At 47.0% G+C, this 23,090-nt stretch overlaps 11 protein-coding genes across 13 annotated transcripts; 6 read left to right on the top strand and 5 right to left on the bottom strand.

Moving 5' to 3' along the window:
* Positions 1-25: 25 nt before the first annotated feature.
* LOC108098950 (MAU2 chromatid cohesion factor homolog) lies at positions 26-2,203 on the top strand. The gene is made up of 2 exons (XM_017202158.1): positions 26-1,521; positions 1,581-2,203. The coding sequence occupies exons 1-2, from the start codon at positions 104-106 to the stop codon at positions 2,059-2,061; spliced, it is 1,899 nt and encodes a 632-aa protein (XP_017057647.1). The 5' UTR covers positions 26-103; the 3' UTR covers positions 2,062-2,203.
* LOC108098951 (zinc finger protein 570) lies at positions 2,083-4,490 on the bottom strand. Its single transcript, XM_017202159.2, has 3 exons — positions 4,297-4,490; positions 3,124-4,240; positions 2,083-3,063 (listed from the first exon to the last, which is right to left on the bottom strand). Exons 1-3 carry the CDS (start codon positions 4,414-4,416, stop codon positions 2,402-2,404), a joined length of 1,899 nt encoding a protein of 632 aa, XP_017057648.1. The 5' UTR covers positions 4,417-4,490; the 3' UTR covers positions 2,083-2,401.
* Positions 4,491-4,800: 310 nt separating this feature from the next.
* LOC108098946 (thialysine N-epsilon-acetyltransferase) lies at positions 4,801-5,710 on the top strand. Its single transcript, XM_017202153.2, has 4 exons — positions 4,801-4,954; positions 5,015-5,066; positions 5,132-5,207; positions 5,270-5,710. The coding sequence occupies exons 1-4, from the start codon at positions 4,880-4,882 to the stop codon at positions 5,583-5,585; spliced, it is 519 nt and encodes a 172-aa protein (XP_017057642.1). The 5' UTR covers positions 4,801-4,879; the 3' UTR covers positions 5,586-5,710.
* Positions 5,622-9,710, bottom strand: LOC108098945 (trafficking protein particle complex subunit 10). 2 transcript variants are annotated; one of them, XM_017202151.1, is made up of 7 exons: positions 9,618-9,710; positions 9,342-9,565; positions 7,286-9,286; positions 6,604-7,218; positions 6,201-6,543; positions 6,112-6,117; positions 5,622-5,956 (listed from the first exon to the last, which is right to left on the bottom strand). In XM_017202151.1, exons 1-7 carry the CDS (start codon positions 9,640-9,642, stop codon positions 5,727-5,729), a joined length of 3,444 nt encoding a protein of 1,147 aa, XP_017057640.1. In that variant the 5' UTR covers positions 9,643-9,710; the 3' UTR covers positions 5,622-5,726. The 2 variants fall into 2 exon arrangements, with proteins under 2 accessions (XP_017057640.1, XP_017057641.1); XM_017202152.1 differs by lacking the exon at positions 6,112-6,117.
* A 442-nt stretch (positions 9,711-10,152) lies between these two features.
* On the top strand, positions 10,153-13,325 carry LOC108098942 (small G protein signaling modulator 3 homolog). Its single transcript, XM_017202149.2, has 3 exons — positions 10,153-10,361; positions 10,439-10,961; positions 11,021-13,325. The coding sequence occupies exons 1-3, from the start codon at positions 10,296-10,298 to the stop codon at positions 12,844-12,846; spliced, it is 2,415 nt and encodes an 804-aa protein (XP_017057638.1). The 5' UTR covers positions 10,153-10,295; the 3' UTR covers positions 12,847-13,325.
* On the bottom strand, positions 13,195-14,117 carry LOC108098943 (DNA-directed RNA polymerase II subunit RPB7). The gene is made up of 4 exons (XM_017202150.1): positions 14,025-14,117; positions 13,648-13,968; positions 13,448-13,585; positions 13,195-13,392 (listed from the first exon to the last, which is right to left on the bottom strand). The coding sequence occupies exons 1-4, from the start codon at positions 14,034-14,036 to the stop codon at positions 13,342-13,344; spliced, it is 522 nt and encodes a 173-aa protein (XP_017057639.1). The 5' UTR covers positions 14,037-14,117; the 3' UTR covers positions 13,195-13,341.
* A 262-nt stretch (positions 14,118-14,379) lies between these two features.
* LOC108098972 lies at positions 14,380-16,517 on the bottom strand. The gene is made up of 3 exons (XM_017202188.2): positions 16,168-16,517; positions 15,834-16,017; positions 14,380-15,428 (listed from the first exon to the last, which is right to left on the bottom strand). The coding sequence occupies exons 1-3, from the start codon at positions 16,232-16,234 to the stop codon at positions 14,474-14,476; spliced, it is 1,206 nt and encodes a 401-aa protein (XP_017057677.1). The 5' UTR covers positions 16,235-16,517; the 3' UTR covers positions 14,380-14,473.
* Positions 16,518-16,853: 336 nt separating this feature from the next.
* LOC108098936 (chromatin assembly factor 1 p55 subunit) lies at positions 16,854-18,838 on the top strand. 2 transcript variants are annotated; one of them, XM_017202142.2, is made up of 3 exons: positions 16,854-17,187; positions 17,242-17,799; positions 17,936-18,838. In XM_017202142.2, exons 1-3 carry the CDS (start codon positions 17,166-17,168, stop codon positions 18,643-18,645), a joined length of 1,290 nt encoding a protein of 429 aa, XP_017057631.1. In that variant the 5' UTR covers positions 16,854-17,165; the 3' UTR covers positions 18,646-18,838. The 2 variants fall into 2 exon arrangements, with proteins under 2 accessions (XP_017057631.1, XP_017057630.1); XM_017202141.2 differs by having other exon boundaries at positions 17,239-17,799; positions 17,936-18,837.
* A 29-nt stretch (positions 18,839-18,867) lies between these two features.
* Positions 18,868-20,727, bottom strand: LOC108098935 (protein arginine N-methyltransferase 1). Its single transcript, XM_017202140.2, has 3 exons — positions 20,567-20,727; positions 19,671-20,508; positions 18,868-19,613 (listed from the first exon to the last, which is right to left on the bottom strand). The coding sequence occupies exons 1-3, from the start codon at positions 20,586-20,588 to the stop codon at positions 18,920-18,922; spliced, it is 1,554 nt and encodes a 517-aa protein (XP_017057629.1). The 5' UTR covers positions 20,589-20,727; the 3' UTR covers positions 18,868-18,919.
* A 243-nt stretch (positions 20,728-20,970) lies between these two features.
* LOC108098833 (28S ribosomal protein S10, mitochondrial) lies at positions 20,971-21,884 on the top strand. The gene is made up of 3 exons (XM_017201989.1): positions 20,971-21,071; positions 21,132-21,361; positions 21,428-21,884. Exons 1-3 carry the CDS (start codon positions 21,063-21,065, stop codon positions 21,681-21,683), a joined length of 495 nt encoding a protein of 164 aa, XP_017057478.1. The 5' UTR covers positions 20,971-21,062; the 3' UTR covers positions 21,684-21,884.
* Positions 21,885-21,969: 85 nt separating this feature from the next.
* On the top strand, positions 21,970-23,070 carry LOC108098832. Its single transcript, XM_017201988.2, has 4 exons — positions 21,970-22,209; positions 22,264-22,458; positions 22,520-22,760; positions 22,831-23,070. Exons 1-4 carry the CDS (start codon positions 21,989-21,991, stop codon positions 22,969-22,971), a joined length of 798 nt encoding a protein of 265 aa, XP_017057477.1. The 5' UTR covers positions 21,970-21,988; the 3' UTR covers positions 22,972-23,070.
* The last annotated feature ends 20 nt before the right edge of the window (positions 23,071-23,090 follow it).

Here is a 23,090-nt window from a genome sequence, read left to right on the forward strand (position 1 = left end):
AGTTTCACCGCTAGCGCCACCACTTACCAACACTAACAGCCACAGCACAGTCGCGAATTGACAACAAAATTACGAGATAAACAAACCGAATTTGCTGTCCGAAATGAGCGCATCGACCAGCACATCGGCGGCGGCATCCCAAGATGCCTGTTACATATCGCTACTTGGCTTGGCGGAGTATTTTCGCACCTCGCAACCGCCGAACATCAAGAAATGCATTCAATGCCTTCAAGCGCTCTTTACATTTATGCCGCCCTCGAAAGTTGAAGCGCGAACGCATTTGCAAATGGGCCAAATCCTGATGGCGTACACGAAGAACATCGATCTGGCGCGCCAGCACCTGGAGAAGGCGTGGAGTATATCAGAGCCACTGGCCAACTTCGACGTCAAGTTCGACACAGCATCGCTGCTAGCTCAACTGCATCTGCAAACAGACATGAACTCGCACCAGGCAAAGGCGATGCTGAGGCGCGCCGTGGAACTGTCGCAGCACAACGTATACTGGCACTGCAAGCTGCTGCTCCAACTGGCCCAGATCCATGCTAGCGATCGCGAGTACTCGCTGGCCTCCGACCTGCTAGCCGTGGGCGCCGAGAGTGCCGACGAGGCGAGCGCCACGTACCTGAAAGTGCTGTTCCTGCTCTCGCGCGCCATGATCCTTATGATCGAGCGCAAAACGAACGATGTGCTTGCCCTACTCAACTCCGCCGGCCAGATTATCGACAACAACATACCCAACCCACATCAGAAGGAGTACCTCAAGGTTTTCTTCCTCGTCCTGCAGGTGTGCTACTATCTGGCCTTGGGCCAGGTAAAGACTGTGAAGCCCAGTCTGAAGCAACTACAAATGTCCATTCAAACAATAATGGCGCCAAATTGGCCCTCGGACGAGGCGATTTTCGGGGCAAATCAGCTGGAGATGTTCGTCTGGCTGCCCAAGGAGCAGCTCTATGTCCTCGTGTACCTAGTGACCGTTTCACACTCTATGATGGCGGGTTACATGGACAAGGCTCAAAAGTATACTGAAAAGGCGCTCACCCAGATCGAAAAACTCAAGCAGCAGGAGGACAAGCCGATTCTCTCCGTTTTCAAGGTGATCCTGCTTGAGCACATTGTAATGTGTCGCATGGTGATGGGCAACCGGGAACTGGCCATTCGGGAAATAGCCGCTGCGAGGGACGTTTGCATCGCGGCTCCGCAACGCAGCCTCCTGCGCCGTCACTCGGCCCAGCTCCACTGTCTTATTGGCCTGTACGCCATGTCCACCAGCTTCTTCGAGCATGCCGAGCGCCAATTTCTCGTCTGCGTGAGCGAGACCACCGAGCGGGATCTGAAGCTTTTCGCCAACCTCAACCTAGCAATCATCTTTCTACGCACCAAGCGGGAAGCAGACCTCAAGCAGATTCTGGACGCAGTGTCAACGGAAAACACGCACACGTATAGCAGTCAAGCGCTAATGGGAGGTTTCTACTACGTCCAGGGCCTACACGCTTTCCATAAAAACAGCTTTCACGAAGCCAAGTAAGTTGACTCAAACAAATCTTTTTAGGAGACGTGTTAAACCATCGATTCCTTTACAGACGCTTTCTGCGCGAAACCCTTAAAATGGCCAATGCTGAGGACCTTAACCGACTGACCAGCTGCTCGCTGGTTTTACTCTCTCACGTTTTTCTTAGCATTGGAAACTCAAAGGAAAGCATGAACATGGTGACGCCGGCCATGCAATTGGCCAGTAAGATACCGGACATCCATGTTCAGCTGTGGGGATCGGCAATACTCAAGGACCTGCATCGCATGTCCAAGGATGTGCAGCACGAGAAAGATGCTTATGCCAACCACGTGAAATACTCAGAGAACCTGATCGCTGACCAGCGCAAGTGTGTTCAAAGTGCGCACCACGAGTTGGTCAACTGGTTCCAGGGCGATCCACCCGTGACAAGTGGTCCGCCTGCCGCCGCCGTCCTGCTCCTGCCCGAGTCCTCCGTCGCAGCCTCAGTCGCCGTCATCGCCTCTACGTCGGCGGGCATGCAACCGGCGGCGCAGTACGGCCAGTTCTACTAGTAATGAGAAGATGATGCAATGTACCATTAAGCTTTTATTTTTATCTACGACCTAGCGACTAAGTTAAGACTAAAGATGTTCTAAAGTTGTGAATTTTGTCATAAACTGTGTTCCCAAGGGGAAGTGTAGACGGAAATGTGAAGTACACGTGTTTGAGTGTTTTATCATTATTCAGGTGCTGCTTTGGTTGAAATGGGTTGTGCAAACGTACCCGACATTAAGACATGTTCATGTTTTTGATTTCCTTTCGAACCGAACCCATCTGTAAAGGTCTGTGGGTGGAAACGTTCACGTTCCCAATACAGAAGTTAAAACTACGATGTTTGCACACACCAACAACTTAGAGCATTAGCGCTGACTCGGCCATTTCATTAAGGTCCTCCTCGAGCGCTCCGCTTCCGTTTTCTTTGTTGCTGAGAAAAGTGAAGTGCACCAGGCGCTTGTCGTGCTGCTCGTGGCCGGCCAAATGGGTACGCATATCGGGCATGGACTTGAACTCCTCGCTACACACGGGACAGATGTAAATACGGTCGCCTTGGTGGGTGCGCTGGTGCATTTGGCAGTCACCGCGTTGCGTAAAGGTCTTGGAGCAGAAAGGACAGACGTAGGGCCGCTCCCCTGTGTGAGTCCTTCGGTGGTTCTTCAGTACATTTAGGGCGGTGAATCTCATTGGGCACAGGTCGCAGGCGTAAGGCCGCTCTCCAGTGTGCTTCCGTTTGTGCTTCGCTAGCGAGCAGCTGGTGGTGAACCTGGCAAGGCACACCTCACATTCGAAGGGCTTGTCGCCCGTATGCGTGCGGGCGTGCGAGGCAAGTTCTGCCTTGGTTACAAACGAGTGCGGGCACAACTCGCACTTAAAGCTCTTCGTCTCTGAGTGACGCAGCTTGTGCTGACGCAGATTGGCGTTCTGGGTGAAGCTCTTCCCACATATATTGCAGACAAAGGGTTTCTCACCCGTGTGGATGCGCATGTGGTCACGCAGCGTGGACAGCATGGTGAAAACTAAAAAATTTAGAGCCAGTTAGCCGATTTTTCGAATACTTAGGCTTGCATTATACTCACCCTTCTGGCAGACATTGCACTGATTGCGCAGATTCCGCTTGTGTCCCTGTACCATGTGCTTGCTCAGCTGCTCCTTCGAATCACATTGCATCGAACACTCCGGGCAGTTGTGAGCGCCATGGGTAGCCTGGTGCTCTGCCAAATGATCCGGTGACACGAAGACCTTTTCACACTCGTCGCACTTGAAGTTGCGGTTGATGCAACCCTTCTGCCGCCTGTGGATCATCAAGGATTTTTCCAACGCAAAGCCCGCATTGCACCGATCGCAGTGGTACTTAAGCTCAGGTGTTGTGTTTGACGTGTTCACTGCCACTGTGGTTGTTCCATTCAACGTTTTGCGGTTGGTTCCCAAGCGAACCTGTTTGGACGGGGAGGCTGTTTCTGACGAAGGCGAGGGCTGTACGTCCTGCTTGACTACTGCCCGTCGGCGAGAAGCTCTCTTTGCCGGTTGGTCCTGTTGTACTTCTTCGACATCCTCGTTTTCCTTTTTAGGATCCTCAGGATTCTCCTTCTTTTCTTCCTGCTGCAGCGTTAAGAGCTTGGCGGCACTTTTCCTAGTTGTGACCTGTGGAGCGGGTACTGTAATGACCTCTGCTTCGTTTTCAACTCCCTCGAATATGGCCAGATTGCACTCCCTGATCTGTTGCTCAAGCTCATCGCCCTCGTAAATTACGTTGGTTTGAGTAAACACCACTTCTTTTTCGTCCTTTAAGCTTCCTTGAACTTGGAGTATGAGGCTGGTGGTCTTCTCAACGTGCTCATCCGGCAGTTCGTAGTCGAAAACTTCTCCCTCGCCGTCGTAATCCAAGTCCACAGAAATTGTAGACTTGACCAAGCTGGTGTTCTGTTCGGCATCTGTGGTGGCCACCGGATCCGTTTGTACAGAGGCTGTGGATTTGCTGGGCTCCCATTCGGTGGTCTGTACAGCCTGTTCCGCCGTGGTCACTGGACTGCTAAGGGACACCTTGTTGTCGGGCTCCTCTGGCAGGGCATCCGGAAGCAATTGTCGCAGGGTGCGACTCGAGTTCTCGCACTTGATCTTGAAGGTGTAGCAGTGATTAATCTCACTCAAGCAGCTCAGGCACACTTTCTCTGGTAGATTATCATGACGGCGGGGCTTAAAATCAAAGGGATTACAAAGGGATAACATGGAAATACGGATTACTTGCTTACCTTTGTTTTCGTGAACTCCCTGATCATGTCCGCCAGGCAGCTGCCCGACCCACCGTCATAAATGGACAGAAAGGGTCCCGTTGAGCTCAGGCAGGTCAGACAGATCTTATCCACATACATTTCGCGACGCAATCGCTCAAAAAAAACAAAATAAAACAATTAAAAAATGGTGGGACCACGGAGTTGCTTACCAAATATACACATTGCAGTATAGCCTGGTCACACCGTAATTTCTGTTGGCGGTCTTTCTATACTCAATTCAATTTAAAAAATAATTGTAAGGAGTTGGAAAATGTAGTTTGTAGTATGCAATACTTTCAGTAAACGCATTATTTTTAATATTATCATCGTTACAATTTCAAAAGGTAAAGTTACATAATGATTTTCATAAAACTAAAATAAATAAGTTGTATATTTTAATATACATATATTCAGTATTAATTATTTTATTCATTCTTATTTGTAAACTATGATTGTCGACTCACGAAAGTATCGCTCATCCCTATAATCTTGAGGTACTTAATCGAATTGATAAGCTATTTTGACCATAATCAGTAAAACATAACACACACCCGTCAAAACTATGTCGAAACCCGAGGAGTTCACGTTCCGGCGTGCCCAAGCTGAAGATATTAAAGATGTGCTCTCCATGATTCAGGTTTATGAACTTTGCGATTTTTGAAATATGTACTTAAAAAACCTATATATTAATCCGCAGGAACTGGCAGACTTTGAGAAAATGAGCAATGGTCCACAGCTAACAGAGGAGGGTGAGTAAATATGTTTTTGTATACCCATCTTTTAAGTACATATATATACACAACATTTTCTAAAGATCTTAAAAGGGATGCTGGGCTAACTGGAGGCCAAGAATACTGTGAGGTCTATGTGCTAATCGACAATGCAACAAAGTGAGTGAAAATGTGGTTACATTGGAAAGCAAATTGACCGATTGTTATATTTTCCTTAACAGCCAGGCGATTGGTTACTCGATTTGCTACAAGGCGTACTCCACTTGGCAGGGTCGCTACTTTTTTGTCGAGGACATATACGTTTGTCCAGAGCATCGAAAGCGTGGCGCTGGCAAGCGAATCTTCCTGGAGGTTTCAGCACGCGCAGTGCAACTCCAATGTCCGCGTCTGGAGTTCAATGTCCTGGAATGGAACCCAGCCCGAAAGTTTTACGAAAGCCTCGGGGCTATAGATTTGACAGCCAAGGAGGGCTGGCATTACTACCGCGTTGAGGAAAAACAGCTGATCAAACTGGCCAGAGAACTCGCTGCAAACTAGTTTTATCCGTTTTCAGTGATTACTACTTTGTAATTCAGTTTTTACTACTTTATAGTAGAGATATAAATAATTAATAATACTTGACCATAGGCCATACATGTTACGAGTACATTGCAATTACTTTACATCCAATTTGGCTTCTCATTGATCCCCGGCTACGCTTGCTATTACATGGATTTGCATGCTTTTTGTCGAGTTGTAGACTTGTCCTGGCGGAAACGGGTGCACCTTTGAGTGGCCATCGGTCTTGCTCTTGCCTCCAGCTGTATATTTGGACAGTCGAATGCTGGGCATTGGAAGAAACCCAGTGCTCAATGGCATTACATCCAAGGAAATAGAATGGCTTTCCACTTCCTTCATTGACACCACACCTAAAAGGTTTTAGGGAGAATATTTAGTCAACAAATTAGATAACATATGTTTTAGCATGGAAGTTAAGCAAATTTTGGGTAGTGTTAAATGTTTCCAATAAAGAGCAAAGGCAAAACTAGTTAGTGCTACGTGTTTCCTATACCAGAGAACTTACCCATGTCTTAAAAAGTGAATCGTGTGTAGAAAAATCAGAATTAAATCATAAGCAAAGACAAGCAGAAAAGCGAAAAAAATCCAACTTACCCGCTGAACGACCGCAGACGGCCCACAAATTCTGATCATTGAGTACCTCGTACATGAGATCCGTGTAAGGATTCTCGTGGACCTTGGTAATCTTCAGGTTCATGTTGCACACAGTGCGCAAGCGGCACAACTCATTGGGTTCCAGCTGCGCCTGCAGCTTGAAAAGCGTTGTGTAGTCCACCAGATCGAAGGCGCAGCCATAGGTTCTCCAAACCTCCGGTTGCGACAACGGAGCATATTTAATTACAAAATGGACTTTGACAACGGGCAGCTCGTGTTCGGTTTTAAGAGGTTCAACTTGAATCTCATAAAGATAAGTGACAGTTAGCGATTTGTAGATTTCCTGCAGAACAATAATTGAATAATAATTAGCTGACATTTAAGTACTTCGCCGTTCACTTACAATGGATTGATTGGGATCAGGATTCAGGTCGAGTAATTGCACTCCAGGTACATCACACTTAACTTGGGCATTTTGCAGCAGAAGATGTGCATCCAGGCCCTTCATGATCACCTGCAGAAACTTCTGTGTTCCGCACGTGTGCAGCCGGCAAGTGGCCTCCATGGCTGGTTGAAACTCGACAGGTATTGGCAGTTCAGTGCGCGACCACGGGCAACTGAGTGCAATATGGTGCTCATGGTGCTTAGACACCTTTCGGCCAGGCATATCCGTTAGCACCTCCAATGGAATGCTTCGCTCCTCAAACGATTTGAACTGCACCAGCGGCACCTGAAGCATGCTCTCGAAGGATGCATCGTCATTGTAGGATACTGCGTCTTCCGTGTTCCTCGCCTGGCGTATGCGCAAGTTCTTGGAGCAGCGCAAAGTGATTTTGGCATCAGGCGGAAATATGAAACTGCCGCCGGAAACATTCAAACTGATGGGCTGCACAACGCCGGCTATCAGAGTCTTAAAATCCAACGAAGCACTCGCCGGCTTGGTGCTAATCTCAAAACTGGGTGGTGTAAACGGCAGTTGTTCAGACAAGAACTCCAAACTAGACATACTGATGCAGAGCTGAAAGACATACACATGGAAATTATTAAAAGATGAGCCACGTAACGAAATCGATTTGACCACCCGCCTGTTTGAACTGCCAGGTGCCCACTCGAGTGGCCTTTGCTTTGAGTTCGATCAAGTTGACGCCTGGCTGAAGGGCAATGTTTTCCGCCTGCACAAAGTTGGTAAAGTCCGCCTGGACACTGGGTGAAAGCTTTCGCTTAGTACTACTAGTGCGCCGCACGGGTTGCTTGCTCTTGGGCAAATCGCATGCCACGGCGGCAGAGTGCAGGCGATTATCCTGTTTGTAGACCAGCTGCAGAGAAACCTTCAAACGCGACGTGGTCTCCTTAGTCTTTATCGCCGACGGAGGAGCAGTCAGAGAGACATTCTCCATTGCCAGTTCCAAAGAAGCTGCTTGGAGCTCATAGCAAAGCTTGATGCTTTCTGCCACGATTCCACGCGGATAGAGACTCTCAACTTTCAACTGCACTAGGATAAAATCATCCTGGATAATGGGCTTGTGGTTAACGACATCAATGTCTAAAACGCGAAAGTGATCCTCCAGCACACAAAAGTTGGCATTCTCCATGGACGGCTGCGCCGACAAAGTTGTTTTTAAGGTTTTCAGCGACTTGAGAAACTCGTCGAAATAAAATGTTCGCACCAGAGTCTCCAGTTCCGCGCAACACGATATTGAGCTGCAGGTCTTGGTGTAGGCCATCGAGTCGCCCATCTTGCGATAACAGTTGGCTAGCTCGAGAAGCGTCTGGGAGCTAAGCGTGTGCCAGTTCTCCGCCTTAAGTTCCCTTAAAAGATCCGTAAAGAACCCAACTGCCTTATGTGGCTCATTGAGGGCACAATAGAATTTGCCTAGATCCAAGCCGACCAATCGAGCCGATCGTAAGCGGGCCACGTGCTTGTACGTACTAATGGCCAATTCAGCCAGTTCCAGGTAGAGTTTCTGGAAGGCCTGGTTAGAGCCCAAAGCCTCCTTTAACTGTTCGGTCGCCGATTTTTTGGGCTTGCGATTGGGAGAACGCTCCCGAAGTTGCGGTGTGGCCTGCAGAAACTGATTTTGCTCCGGCGGGGCATCGCCAATTCCCGACGACAGCTGCACCACAATGTGCAACTGCTCTGAAGTGGGCGTACAACCGGGCAGAAGGCCACACAACTTCCCCAGCTCGTAGAGCTTGTCCTTGGCCAAGTTCCAAATGGGAGCGCAATGCTGGAAGCAGGTAACCTCGTTGGGTTCCATGGCCTGCTCGCACAGTTGCAGAACCTCCAGAGCGCAGACAAACTCCCAGCAACAGAGTGCACCCTCCTGGTACTCGAGCTTAATAAACTCCACCTCGCGCAGAGTGGAAAAAAGGAAGTTAAGCAGTCTTTTTGCGATCTCCGGGATGTCATTGCAGGTGAGCAGCAAATAGGCCTGACGTTCGAACAGATAATTGCGGAACTCCAACAGAGAGACTCCCTCGTCACGGATCTTATTGCGCATCTCAAACTTATCCCGCCGGGTGAGACAAATTCCATGGAAAGCGTCCAACGGCCGTCGAAAATGGTTTAGCCACTGCTGCTTCTCGTTAAGGCCATTGTGCGTAATTAACTGCGAGAATATGGCGTCCAGTTCATCGTACTGTATTAGCGCCTCAGTGGGCAGTTCCAGCTTTTCGAAGATCAGCGCCAGATCTTCCTGCATGAAAAAGTACTGCCGAAAGTCCCAGCCATCAACATTCCTCTTTTCACGCTTGCTTCGTATGAGTTCCTCATACTTGACAATGTTGCGGTTGTAGCTGGTGAGCATTAGGAAACGGATGCGCTGCACCAGGCAGCGGAAGGACTCCGTCGACTTTTGCTCGAACTTGGCTGGGTTCAGAACGGAAATGCAGCGATCGTCGTTCTTACTTCCAAAGTCGAGGCGTATTTTATCTAGCACCGTGGTGCGTGGCATAAAGTTCTTAGTCTTTCGTATGTCCAGTGTTTCCACCAGCAAAATCATCCAGTCTGAGATGTCATAGCTAGTTAATAACTTAAGCCAGCTATCGATCTCCTCTCTGATAGTGGCCTTGTATGTGTCCACGTCCTGGAATAAAGTTGTATAGAGTGATTACCACCACCTTGACTAGAAGTCAACTTACATTGCATTCGGTGACAAAGATGTGAAGTATTGGGTGCTCCAAAATGCTCCAGTCGCGCTGTTTGTACTTCTCCAGGGCAGCAACGTTGAATTGTTGGGCTTGGGCCTCCAGGCGAACATGTTTTGTGGGGCGTTGAAAATTACGTCGCCACTCGCAAGTGTCCAATGGGATGGCATTCAGGATCTGGGCCTCCAACGAGCGAAACAGGGGGCACGAGCCGGAATCTACAAAAAAGAATTAAGTATGAGCACTAAAAATAAAAATGTTAAAACTCACAAGTAATAATGGGCTTTATCTGCATTGTTTTTGTAGCTTTTTGTTTATTTCGTTGGATAAACGAAAGCCACCCAACAATCTCCACCAACCAGCTGTGAAGCGAGGGCGGGGGAATCGATTGTGATTTCACCGTTATCAGTTATCGGTTGATTGGCTTAAATGTTTTTGAATTATTATTTGTTGCATTTTAGCAAAGATGTCATTGAATACATTAAAATTTAATAAAGCAATCTTATAATTATAGTTTAGCCCAACTCCGTACATTCAACAAGTGTTTTTACCAACCCTGGTCATAGGCGGAGGAAAAATGTTTCTGCTTAAGAAACCGAAACTGAACAAATGTGCTTTTGTTTAGAAAGTATATAATTAAAAACTTTAATTTGTGTACATTAATTGATAATAACGCTCATTATCTATGCCACATCCCTGTGACTTCTGTTAAGGGGCCGGAAACCCCCTATGAGCCCTTTATCGACACCACTGCCTTTGATGTCTTGGCTAAAAATCGATTCCACCCACTATCGCCTATCGAACAGCTGAGAGTGAAATCAGGTTCGGTAGCCAATTGGAAACAATGCAGAGTGAAAAATAATATTTGTGTTAAACACTTAATCAAAAACCACTCGAGAGACACTTTTATTGAATGCTCGATACATAGAAACACTAGCCAATCCCACCATGGACATGGCTAGGAGCATCTTTGGCCGGGACCACGAGGGTTACGTGGGCCGCGAAGAGCATACGGTAAGGGCAAATTGGCCAGAAGAGATTGCTTATCATGGTAATTAATATTTATCGTTCCGCCTCGTCACTGCCAACAGCGCAAACTGCAGAACCTGGGATCGGAAGACGATTTGGGCGAGCTGCCACCAATTATGGAGGAGCTGAGTGTAGCGGATGGTCTACGACCGAATCCCGGGGGACCATTCTCTGCACTTACAGCCTCAATGTGGCCCCAAGAAATCCTCGCCAAGCTGGGTGGTGGCGCCGAGCTGGCCTCTGGCCCAAACGACCAGCCAGAGTACCGATTTGACGAGTTCGGCTTCCGGGTGGAAGAGGAGGACGGACCGGAGCAAAGCTCCAATAAACTGCTCAGCATTCCATTTGTAGAGGATCCCCAACAGCGCCTGCAGTGGATCGCGCACTTGGAATTCTCCCACAACAAGGAGGCCACCGAGCTGAGCTGGGAGCATGTGGATGTGATGCTTCCACGCACCGAAAAGCTGCGAAATATGGTTCGCCAGGGTATCCCTCACACCCTGCGCGCCCAGATGTGGATGCGATTGTCTGGAGCACTGGCCAAGAAACAGAAGAGCGAGACTAGTTACCACGATATTGTCAAAGGTAATATGACTCTTCAAAAAAAAAAATCAATATACGTTTTAATACTTTGTTTTGTTTAGCTTCCAGCAATGATCAGTTGATGACTTCAAAGCAGATTGAGAAGGACTTACTACGCATCCTGCCCACGAATGCCTGCTTCAGTAACCCCAACGGAACGGGCATTCCTCGTCTGCGCCGCATCTTGAGAGGCATCGCGTGGCTTTTTCCGGACATTGGCTACTGCCAAGGCACTGGAGTAATCGTGGCTTGTCTGCTGCTCTTCATGGAGGAGGAGAACGCCTTCTGGATGATGGCCACCATAGTGGAGGACCTGCTGCCGGCTTCCTACTACAGTTCAACGCTACTGGGAATTCAAGCAGACCAGCGTGTGATGCAGACGCTCATAGCCAATTACCTGAGCAGTGTGGACGAATCGTTGCGGAAGCACGACATTGAGCTATCGTTAATAACGCTGCATTGGTTTCTCACCCTTTTCGCCAACGTGGTTCATATGAAAATCCTTGTGCGTATCTGGGACTGGTTCTTCTACGAGGGCTCCATCGTGCTGTTTCAGTTGACGCTCGGGATGCTTAAGGTGAAGGAGCAGGATTTAAAACACTTGGAAAACTCCGCACAGATTTTTAATTCCCTTTCGGATATTCCCGGCGAGGTGACCGACGTCGAAGTGCTCTTCCGCCAGGCCCTGGAGGTGGGCGGCTCACTTAGCCAGACGGTAATCGACACACATCGTCGTCGCCACTTGGCATATCTCATGGCGGATCAAGGCCACCAGATCGGTAACCCTGAGGCAGCACCTAATCTGCCCAAGCAACAGCTTGCCCGGCGACAGGTGCGCAAGAGCAAGTCAATCCTGGAGGCCTTTCTCTTTCGCGGTGACGCCAGCGAAGGGGATCAGCTAAAGAACAAGAACATACGGCAAACGGAGATTCTGGTTGACCTAAGGGAGGCTATTCTTAAAGTGGGTCGCCATTTCATCACCATCGAACCCAAGCTGGCCGGACACATTCAGTTGACTGCCAACTACAGCACCGAATCGCATGCCAAGGATCATGAGAACTTCATCAACGTCGCCAGAACGCGGAAGCGACGGGCCAAAGCTCTGCACGACTTTGAGCGGCATGATGATGATGAATTGGGCTTTCGGCGGAACGACATAATTACGATCATCAGCCAGAAAGACGAACACTGCTGGGTGGGTGAACTTAACGGCCTGCGTGGCTGGTTTCCGGCCAAGTTCGTAGAACTGCTGGACGAGCGGAGCAAGCTGTACACTTCGGCGGGAGACGATGCCATCTCAGAAACCGTGACGGATCTAGTACGGGGCACATTAGCGCCAGCCATTAAGGCCTTTTTGGAGCACGGAATGAAGAGGCCCACATTCCTGGGTGGTCCCATCCATCCCTGGTTGTACATTGAGGAAGCTGCCACCCGGGAGGTGGAGAAGGACTTTGAATCGGTGTACAGCCGCCTGGTGCTGTGCAAAACCTACCGTTTGGATGAGGATGGCAAGGTGCTGACGCCCGAGGAGCTTCTGTACCGCTGTGTCCAGGCCATCAATCAGACGCACGACGATGCTCATGCCCAGATGGACGTTAAGCTGCGCTCTCTCATCTGTCTGGGACTCAACGAACAAGTGCTACATCTCTGGCTGGAGGTGCTGTGCGCCTGCCAAGAGGTCGTACAAAAATGGTACCATTCGTGGAGCTTCATCGATTCACCCGGCTGGGTGCAGATTAAATGCGAGTTGCGCATTCTCTCTCAGTTCGCCTTCAATTTAAATCCCGACTGGGAGCTGCCTCCAAAGCGTGGAAAGGAGTCGCAACCGCTCAAGGATGGAGTTCGAGACATGCTGGTGAAGCACCATCTTTTCTCGTGGGATCTGTGAGGTTCCTCTCGCTTTGTATAGAGTTCCCAAATCATTGGCAATCAACCGCTTACCCAATATCTCAAACAAAAAATTGCGAATGCACATGGAAACGATTAAAGCCAGAAAAAATGCCCCGTCTTGCTTAAATGGTTTCTATCTGCAATCGCAACATTTCGTATCGTAGCAGATAGCACCCGCTTTTTAAGTACTTCTTTTTGTCGTACGCCTAACTTAAGTGCTTTATCATAACGATCTTTAGCTGTAATTATGACTTTAAATTTGCCCTATGTATAAATCGAGCCGATTGTTTACCTAATATCCATCCATTACTCTAAATCCTAGACCACACACCACCACTCTACTAAATTACAAATGTAACGTACCTTTAATTGAAATCAAATCTTATAAAGTACATACATGTTTATTACTATATACACATAGATGTTTAACTGTCTAAATGCATTTCATTAAAGTTTAATATATATATTTAAATTGTACTTAGAACACATGTTTCTAGTTGCAAACCAAACCCAAGTAGTCGTCCATCAAGGTGCCGATCGCAAACTAAAAGAAATTAGGCTAAGTATTTGTCGATTCTTGGGATTACGATGGAACTTACGATTCCTGTGGCATCCACTCGGGTTCCCACAATCTTAAGCCGTATTTTATCCTCTCCAGAAATGACCACGTCCTCATCTTTGCTTTTATAGCATGGAGGATTGCCATTTGGACAGAATTGCATGTCGGCGGGAATTGACTAAAGGAGAAAACACTTGCTAGAACATGATACCGACAATAAAGTTATGTTGTTTCACCCACATGATGCGAAATGAAGCAGGACAGCGGACCGATCTCTGCAAACATGCCCACTTTGTTGATTTGCTTGACAACCGCATCGAGAACTTCGCCCTTAAAAGGCCGGAAGACAATTGCTTTGTACTTCACCGGGTACACTACAAATCCCTGTCCCGGTTGAATAACACCGGATCCGATCTGGTCTATCGTCGTGACGGCTATCACGAATCCATACTTTCCGGTGCATGTGCCTTCCACCTCCGAATAGAGTTTTTGCTTTACGGTCTCCAGCAACTGAGGGCCAAAGTACCGTGGATGCAGAAGGATCTCGTGCTCCAGAGATATCTGCGAGCAAACCGGGTCAGCAGCTGTTATCAAAACTTTAAAATGACGTTACTTACGTGGTAAAACATAGTAAATTAATATTTTTGAGTCAAGAAATAAAATAAACAGCCGGGACCGCTTAAGAGACGCTGCTGACAGTGTGACCGTACTCGGCGCTAAAAAAAACCTTTTACAAAAAAATATACCGTCATTGATAAAAAAAAAGTGAATAGGGAAAGAGATTCAAATCAAGTACAGAATATTATTATATTCCATTTTTGTTACGGAAATATATTTTCCACCATGGCCAAGTAAAAGCCTTTATTGTTTTTATGATTTTATTATACAATTTAAAATGTTAAATATTAAATTTTTTTAATATCTTATGCCCTTGATATTTCCCCATTTATAACCAAATGCCTCAACAAGCACTCGAATAACAGTCTCTATTTATTTTATTGCCCCAATATCATTGCGTATTTTATAATAAGTTACCTACTGACTAAATTCCACAAATCAAAACAAATTAATCGTCTTTGAGGCTCAAAGTAAAGTCTTGTGGCTCTCCTCCGTTCCGGAAGATCCGCACGTAAGCGGACTTGAAGCCAAATTTCCAAATGGCCATATAGGGCAAGTAATAGGTCAGTATGTCCACCAGCCAGACGCGGAAGTTCAGGTACCATCGCACAAGGGCGTACTTGTGCAGGTAGGTGACAAGAAATAGGCCGTAGCTAACTATAAATCGATCCCACCAGCCCATGTCGTAGTAATGCAGCTTTTGCTGGGGATCTTGTCGCACTCCGTTCTCGTGATCGAAGCTATAGTACTCGTAGCCCTTCACGCAGGCTAGTCGCTTGGCAAAGAATATGTTGGCATTCACTGACAACATTGTGTTTATATGCCAAAGGCCATTAATCAGAGCCTCTGTCATAGAGTAAAACTCATCGCTGGTCTTTTCCAAGGATGGCTCGTAAACCTTTCGCATCACAATGTCCAAGCGATGCTTCGATTCCGCCCAGTTCCTGCCGCAGATGTTGTACTCGTCCTTGATGCCGAGCAGATAACCCAGCACGCGCCACATGTGACTGGTAGCCTCCAGGAAATCCTGGTCATACAGCTGAATGCGGTGTGCGCCCATCGTTATGAAGCCAATGAATCCAAACTGAGTAAGAGCCAAATCTTTCTGGGTAATCTGGCCAGCTCCCTTGCGGGCACAGGCACGACTGGAGCGGCTGTGGGCCTGCCTCACAGCCGAAATGCTTGTCCAAAACCTACTACCTCGGTCCGAAATGTTGAAGTTGTACCAGGCTTGCGTGTGGAAGATGGTTCGCACGTACCGTCGGTAGGCAGTGAATGCTGTCGAGGATTGGCGTGTGCAGGAAAGAACCCGGAGAATTGAGGGAACAGCCAGCACGGCAATTAGGCCCGCAAGCATTCCTGCATTAATCACGAAGCGATATTTTCTAATGTAACTCTGCCCTCTGTGGGAATAAAGAAATACAAATTAAATGAAATCCAAAATTCAAAAAATAAACTTGGTAAACAATCATAAAAACATTTTGAAAAAGTTTTAAAAATTACTTGCTGTATAGTTTTATCAACCTATTCATATAGTGGTTGTTTTTGGTTAAAATAAATTTAATAACATCTTCTTGTTTTAAAAACAAATTAATTTTAAATTATGTAATACTGCTTCTGTATTTAAATCTTTGTTTTAATCAGTCAAGATCCATAAGTAGTTATATGAATTTATATATTTAACCTTAGTCCCAAAAAAGCTGTTCACGGTTATATGGTCATTTGCGCAAATACAAGTTCTATCTGCCACTTATTGTAATTTTCATTGTATATACATAACTCAGTGAACAAATAGTCATGCAACTTACCGCTTGAATAACTGCTCATTGTACCATGGCGGTAATTCCAGATCCGACTCACTATCGCCCTCCTGACTGCCGTCCTTCAGCAGGTGCTCCAAGTAGTCCTCCGCATCCTGAAGATGCTTCTCCTCCGTGACTTCGATATGACCATCTTTGGAATGCGTCGCCGACTGCATTTTCCCACTGTCCCCTGGTAAATGACGACAAAAGAAAACGAGCTTGAGAGCCAAATTCGTATTGAACAAGTGAAAGAAGAAACAAACAAAATCGGTCGGCGTGCCAAAAGAGAAAGTTTTTGTTTGGGCCCGCAACCAATCAAATCCATTTAGAATGCACTTACACGTTTCACGGTTTGTGGGGTCTGTTAGTTGGGATGAACTGCTACTGTTCGATCCATAAGCCACCATGTCGACTCAATTAAAGCTTGTTAAACTATTTAGCGAATACTAGTTAAGCTGCTTAAGTGCAAAAACATGTTATATGCAAAGGGTAAAATCGCAATGTATGTATATGAATCACGGCTGCACCGATTCACTGCCATCCGACAACTGAGTTTCAACTTCCGCAGAAGCCCCAACAAATAATGATCGTAGGCCACTCATTGGCGCGTCAACTGATTTTGAACTATTAAGCTGATAACGAATAGAGTAAACAGCTTTTTTTGTTTATGCAACTCAGTGCGACCGCAAAGGCTACCGTTAAAATATACCAACAGACTCTAAGAAGTTCAATCAAATATACCATGGAATACTAGAATTACATATCATGAACGCTAAGTGAGCGCGCTTTTTAAATTAAAAGTAATAAACCTTTTCAAAATCAATAATAAGGCTTTTTGATAAAGAAAAAAAATACTGACCTTATCCTCTTTTCATAATAAATTCATCATTTTGGTGACGGTTGTTTTTTGTTGAAATACTTGAAAGTGTACCGAAAGTATAAAAACCCTAAAAACCGCCAAAAGTCACAGTGATTTTTTACGCCGTTGCTTTGTTATCGTTATTGCTATCGAATATGGCAGCCCTGCCGACAATCATTTTTGCATAGCATCTCTATCAGCGACGACGCGCTTGCAAAAAAAAAAAGGAATTTAGCCATTTCCTATTTTGCGCTGACGATACGGCGTTAAAAGTATTGTTGTTTAGCCACAAATTAACTCTTTTGTTGCCGCTTCGACTTTCGGTCGCGTATCCGTTGGAAAAATATATTTTCGTAGCGGGCCTAATTCGTTTCCGTGCACACGTTTTGCCGCTTCGGCTTTTGTTGTTTTGGCGCCCGAATTTTTCGGCTGCCGACTTTTGACGCAGACTGAGAAATTGCGTGCCAAGAAGCTCTAAAATGGTGGATCGCAGCGATAATGGTAAGTTCGGTTGATAAGTAACCACCGCAGTGTGTAACCCGCATTCTTTAGCAGCCGAATCCTTCGACGATGCCGTCGAGGAGCGCGTGATCAACGAGGAGTACAAGATCTGGAAGAAGAACACTCCGTTCCTGTACGACCTCGTCATGACGCACGCACTCGAGTGGCCCTCGCTGACCGCACAGTGGCTGCCGGACGTGACCAAACAGGACGGCAAGGACTACTCGGTGCACCGCCTTATCCTGGGCACACACACATCCGATGAGCAGAATCACCTGCTCATCGCCAGCGTCCAGTTGCCCAGCGAAGATGCCCAGTTCGATGGATCGCACTACGACAACGAGAAGGGCGAGTTTGGCGGGTTTGGATCGGTGTGCGGCAAGATTGAGATTGAGATCAAGATCAACCACGAGGGCGAAGTGAACCGGGCGCGGTACATGCCCCAGAACGCCTGCGTGATCGCCACCAAGACGCCGTCGAGCGATGTCCTGGTCTTTGACTACACCAAGCACCCCAGCAAGCCGGAACCATCGGGCGAATGCCAGCCCGATCTGCGACTGCGCGGTCACCAGAAAGAGGGCTACGGCCTTTCGTGGAATCCCAACCTCAATGGTGAGTGCGTAGCTGTACTTATTTTATCTGGTTTTAATTAACATTAGTGGAGCCAATGTTTTTTATATTTGCTTTAACAAATCAACTTAAAATATTTTACCTAAATACAATTTTATTCCTTGTATCTTTTTCGCAGGCTACTTGCTGTCGGCCTCCGATGATCACACCATCTGCTTGTGGGACATCAATGCCACACCAAAGGAACACCGGGTCATTGATGCCAAGAACATTTTTACTGGACACACTGCCGTCGTTGAGGATGTGGCCTGGCATTTGCTACACGAGTCCCTCTTTGGCTCGGTGGCAGACGATCAGAAACTGATGATCTGGGACACGCGCAACAACAACACCTCAAAGCCCTCGCACACGGTGGACGCCCACACGGCCGAGGTCAACTGCTTGAGCTTCAATCCGTACTCCGAGTTCATTCTGGCCACCGGATCCGCTGACAAGACGGTGGCTTTGTGGGATCTGCGCAATCTGAAGCTGAAACTACATTCCTTCGAGTCGCACAAGGACGAGATCTTCCAGGTGCAGTGGTCGCCGCATAACGAGACCATCCTTGCCTCCTCGGGCACTGATCGGCGCCTGCACGTCTGGGATCTGTCGAAGATCGGCGAGGAGCAGAGCTCAGAGGACGCCGAAGACGGACCGCCCGAGTTGCTCTTCATCCACGGCGGCCACACGGCCAAGATCAGCGACTTCTCCTGGAACCCCAACGAGCCGTGGATCATCTGCTCGGTTTCCGAGGACAACATTATGCAAGTGTGGCAAATGGCCGAGAATGTCTACAACGACGAGGAGCCAGAGATTCCCGCCTCCGAGTTGGAAACCAACACCGCTTAAAGCATATGTTGCGCCCCACCCACAACACCTACGAACTAAAACTGCAACTGAAACCGATTATGTTTTGGTCGTGCCCAATATCCAGCTATCCAGTATATGTGGAAATGGGTACTCATTTTAATTTATATATTACATAATTTTAAAAAGTAATTAAGCTCTCATTTGTCAGCAAAACGTACGGTCTACGAATCTTTAATTAAAAACGATTTAAAAAACCCAGACTAGTTTTTCTTCATGGTCGTAGTAATTTATTAAGTTATAGCACCCGCCGATATTACACCACCATGTATTTGTGTTTCTTGCCAAAGACTTCTATATCCACACTGAGGGCTCTAACATCCTCTCTATGTCGTCTCGACGTGATTTTTCCACTGATCACGTCTCCCTCCTTTACGATCTGAGGCTGATCAATGAAGAAGACCGTTTGCTTCCAATGAGTGGGCGTCGCGGTTGGTGATGTACTAAACGTGACGGGGGAAGGCAGTTCAAAGAGTGTGTCGAAGTAGCCCACAAAAGCGGACAAGCGACCAGGTTTCGTGACCTTCAAGTTGAAATTGTAACTGAAGTTAGGATAGTTCAGATCGACAGTCATTATGTCGAAGTTAGCAATCTGTTCCGGATCCGTGAGCATAAACTCTGCTTCCACCACCTCCATGAGTGGCTCCTCAATGGAACGCTTTCGCAGAGCAGTCATATCCACATCGTAAACGTTAGACCAGAAGTCTACTTGTTCTGCATAAAGTGTGTCGTTTCCATAGCCTAAAAGACTGAGAGTGCAACGACTTGGCAGGATTATGCCATTCGGGTTGAGGTGGTGCTCTCGAGCATAGATGATGCTGTCCAGCATCGACTCGTAGAGCAGAAAGTAGCCCATCCACTCAGAAATGATGATGTCATATTTTTCCTCTGGCAGATCTGTGTCCTCCAGGCGACCTTTAATCAGCTGAACATTATCGATCTTGTTTTTTCTAAAGTAAAGTATTTACATTAATCTGATATGACATGAAAAGAATTACAACAATTACCTTACGATGTCCATGGCAGTGTATACGATTTCAGAGTTGTCTATGCCTACAACTCGGGCAGCACCTGCCTTGGAAGCAAAGATAGATAGGATTCCCGTGCCGCAGCCCACATCTAGCACTGTCTTGCCGCGAACAACTGCCTCATTTTGGAACAGGGATGCGCGGTAGGTGCTTGTCCGCACCTTATCACTCAGCATTTCATGGTGGATTCCGAAGTGGGAATAGCTTTTGAAGTACTCATTGTCCAGACTGGTGTTGTTTCGCGGTACAGAATTGCCAGCATCCTTCGGTTCGCCATCGCCGTGCACCTTTTGCAATAGCTCCTTGTAGTCGTTGCGCATGCGTTCCATGTCCTCGTTAGCCTGTTGAAGCAACTGTGCTTGCTCTGCAATCCGCTGCTGAAGCTCGGACACTGTGTCCTGGCCCGGAACAACGTCTGACTTAAGGACTTCATAGTCGTAGCACAACCAGGGTTCATATTCCCCTGGCTTGAGGTATTTTTCGTCCTGCCACAGATCCTGCTCCGTGGAGAGCAACTGCTCGGCTGTTGTCTTGGTAGCTCTTATGTAGTTTATCAGCTTGATGAAGGAATACTGATCCATTTGGAATTTCCTTTGAAGTTGCGACAGATTCACCTTGTGCTGGGTATCCAGGTGGTCAATTGCTGTCGTTATATTTGGAGAGGTTTCGGTGCAGAACAGACATGTAGTTGGCTCATCCCCTTCGTCCATTGGCTCGTCTTCGTCATCGTCAATGTCATCGTATTCATCATCGTCTGAGCTGGCTTCCTCGGAATCCTCTTGAGCCTCCTTTTGGGGCGCCTTCTCCTTGGTGCTGTCTGGTTTTGGTGGAATTAATAAACAAACATCGAGTATATAACATAGGCGGGCTCTCACCTTTGACCTGAATATCCTTCATGCTAACTTCTCTCGTCTGCTCTTGGAGTGACGTAGTTAATTTGTTTGACTATGCCTACAAACTTAAATCGTTAAACAAAATAACACACTTTTTAAGCGGCGCCAGCACGTGCGGAATTTCAAGAGGAAAGAAAATCACCTAAAGCGTTTTCGTATTTTCAAACGTATTTTTTACATGGTATCATAAAGTATATTGCTTTTTTCAAAAACGTAAAACAGTTTATAAAAAAATTACTTACTAAAACAAGAACATACAAAATTAACTTTGCTCATGGACTTAGAAAGCAATCCTATTCAAATGTACATATGTACTTAATAAATTGTATAAATGCAAGGTGTCTGAGACGCCTTTTTTTATTTCTTCAGGCCAACAAAAATACCGAGACGTAGCAAGAATACTTTGGTATTCTCGAAAAAGCATTAGTTAATTTTGTTCAATTCGTGTACTTGCATAATTCTAGTTGTAAATAAAAACATGTTGCAGGTATTTGAACCCAATTTATTAAAGAAAACATAAATAAAACGTTAAAATGTTGTCTTCCAGGCCTTAAAGACCTTCCGCTGGGCGCAGCCAATCCGGGCACTATCCGCGGTGACCACCAGTTCCGGAGCTCAGGCTAATGTCTCACCCACGGCATTACCCGCAGCGGAGCCGGATAAACTATACAGCAAGCTGGAGATAGAGCTGCGGGGAGTCGATCCGGCAGTTCTGAAGAGCTACACCTGGTTCGCCACTACAGCCGCCGAGCATTTGGGCATTGAAAAGGGCAAATGGTAAGATGGAGCGGGTAAATACAAATTCACAACGAATGTTAACTAAAGTTCATAATCTCCCTGCAGTTGGTCTCCTCGAAAGGCGCACCACGAGCGGATGACGCTACTTAAGTCGGTGCACATCTACAAAAAACATCGCGTGCAATACGAGGTGCGAACCCACTTCCGCTACATGAACTTCCACAAGCTGACGGGTTCCACGCTGGACACCTTTCTGGAGTACATCGAACGAAACCTTCCCGAGGGTGTTGCTCTCCAGGCTTCCCGGACTGAACTCCAGCAAATACCTGAGCATTTGCGCCAGCCGCCAGAGCAAGTGTAATCACACAACCCAAAGGAGGCTAGCCCATAGTTAATAGTAGTTTCAGCAGGAGCTTGAGATTAGGCTGATAAACAAATATAAGCATTCGGCAATCGGTATATTAACCCGCCACAATATTCGGCCGGAGTCGGGGCCCCGTCCGCGATTAGGAAAGATAAGTTATTGGCGAAAATATTGAAATAAACGTCGTATCTTGACACACACGATGGGTTCCACTTGAAGAGTGGGCAAACAAAACTGGGGCAGGTGTCCGCTAGCTCTACAGTCGCTAATCCCAGCCGAACGGAAGCAAATCAATCAGCAGAATGCAGCGGGCACAACTCACATCGAAGGTCCTACTGGCAACGGCCATCCTCTACGCTTGCTTGGCGCCCGCTGCCTGCGTTTACGAAACTGAAATTCTGGCGTTCCTTGATGCGTTCCGCATGCGCATGTGCCACCCCATCCCGAACCTGGGTCTGCCTCCCCTGGATCCCCTGCAGTTGGGTCCGGCCGAGACAGCTGTTAACAATAAATACCTAGTGGAGTAAGAAATAGCTGGGTTCTATAAGCCGAATGTTACTTAATCTTTCCCTTAAAGCTTCACCGGGTCCATCGACAACTTTCAGTTGCACGGGCTTTCTGATTTTGATGTTCCTGTGCTCCGATTAACTCCGGTGCCGGCTCTGAGGAGCAGCATTAACATCAGCTTGCCACTTACTCACTTTGAGTCCTTGTACACCGCCAAAGGATCTCTGGCCTACATCCTTAACCTTGCGGGAGAAGGCAATGCCGAGTAAGCTACAAGCTATAAAAACCAGACAAAGGCCAAAGAAACATGAACTCTGTGCTTTTAGAACCTCCATCGCCAACTTCTCGATCCTCATAACTTTCCGGTTGAGATCTGTTTCACCTCTGGCCATTTATGACCTGCAGATTAATATACAGCTGGGAAATCTGTATATCAACTTCGACAACTTGCTGGAGGAGGAGCGTGTGAATGATTTTATTCATGCTTTGGTCAACGAAATGGGAGTGGAGTTGCTGGGAGATGTTTGGAACTATGGACAGGGCACAGTGGTCTCCAAACTGCAAACGGTGGGTTTTTCAACTCAGCGTCTTAAAAATCAACCAATGACTTATCATACTTGCTTTGCATATACTTCAGGCTGTCAACAATTTCTTGGGAGGCTTTTCACTCCAGGACATCCTGCAAATCATAATTGGAGGCGGCGGCGGCGAAGAAAGCACACCCATCTTTGATGGCGTCGAACCTGACTGCAAACTTGAAGCTAGCATAAGCAACTAAGACTGATTCTTATGAATTCCTTTTAAACCTTTATTTAAAATTAGACTAAGATTATACAATGACAATTGGTAAGCACTCGAAATGATAAGATTTATGGTCCGTTTGACGTTTTGGTCTTG

The sequence above is a fragment of the Drosophila ficusphila genome, unplaced genomic scaffold, assembly GCF_018152265.1.
Source record: "Drosophila ficusphila isolate 14025-0441.05 unplaced genomic scaffold, ASM1815226v1 contig_791, whole genome shotgun sequence".
Lineage (NCBI taxonomy): Eukaryota > Metazoa > Arthropoda > Insecta > Diptera > Drosophilidae > Drosophila > Drosophila ficusphila.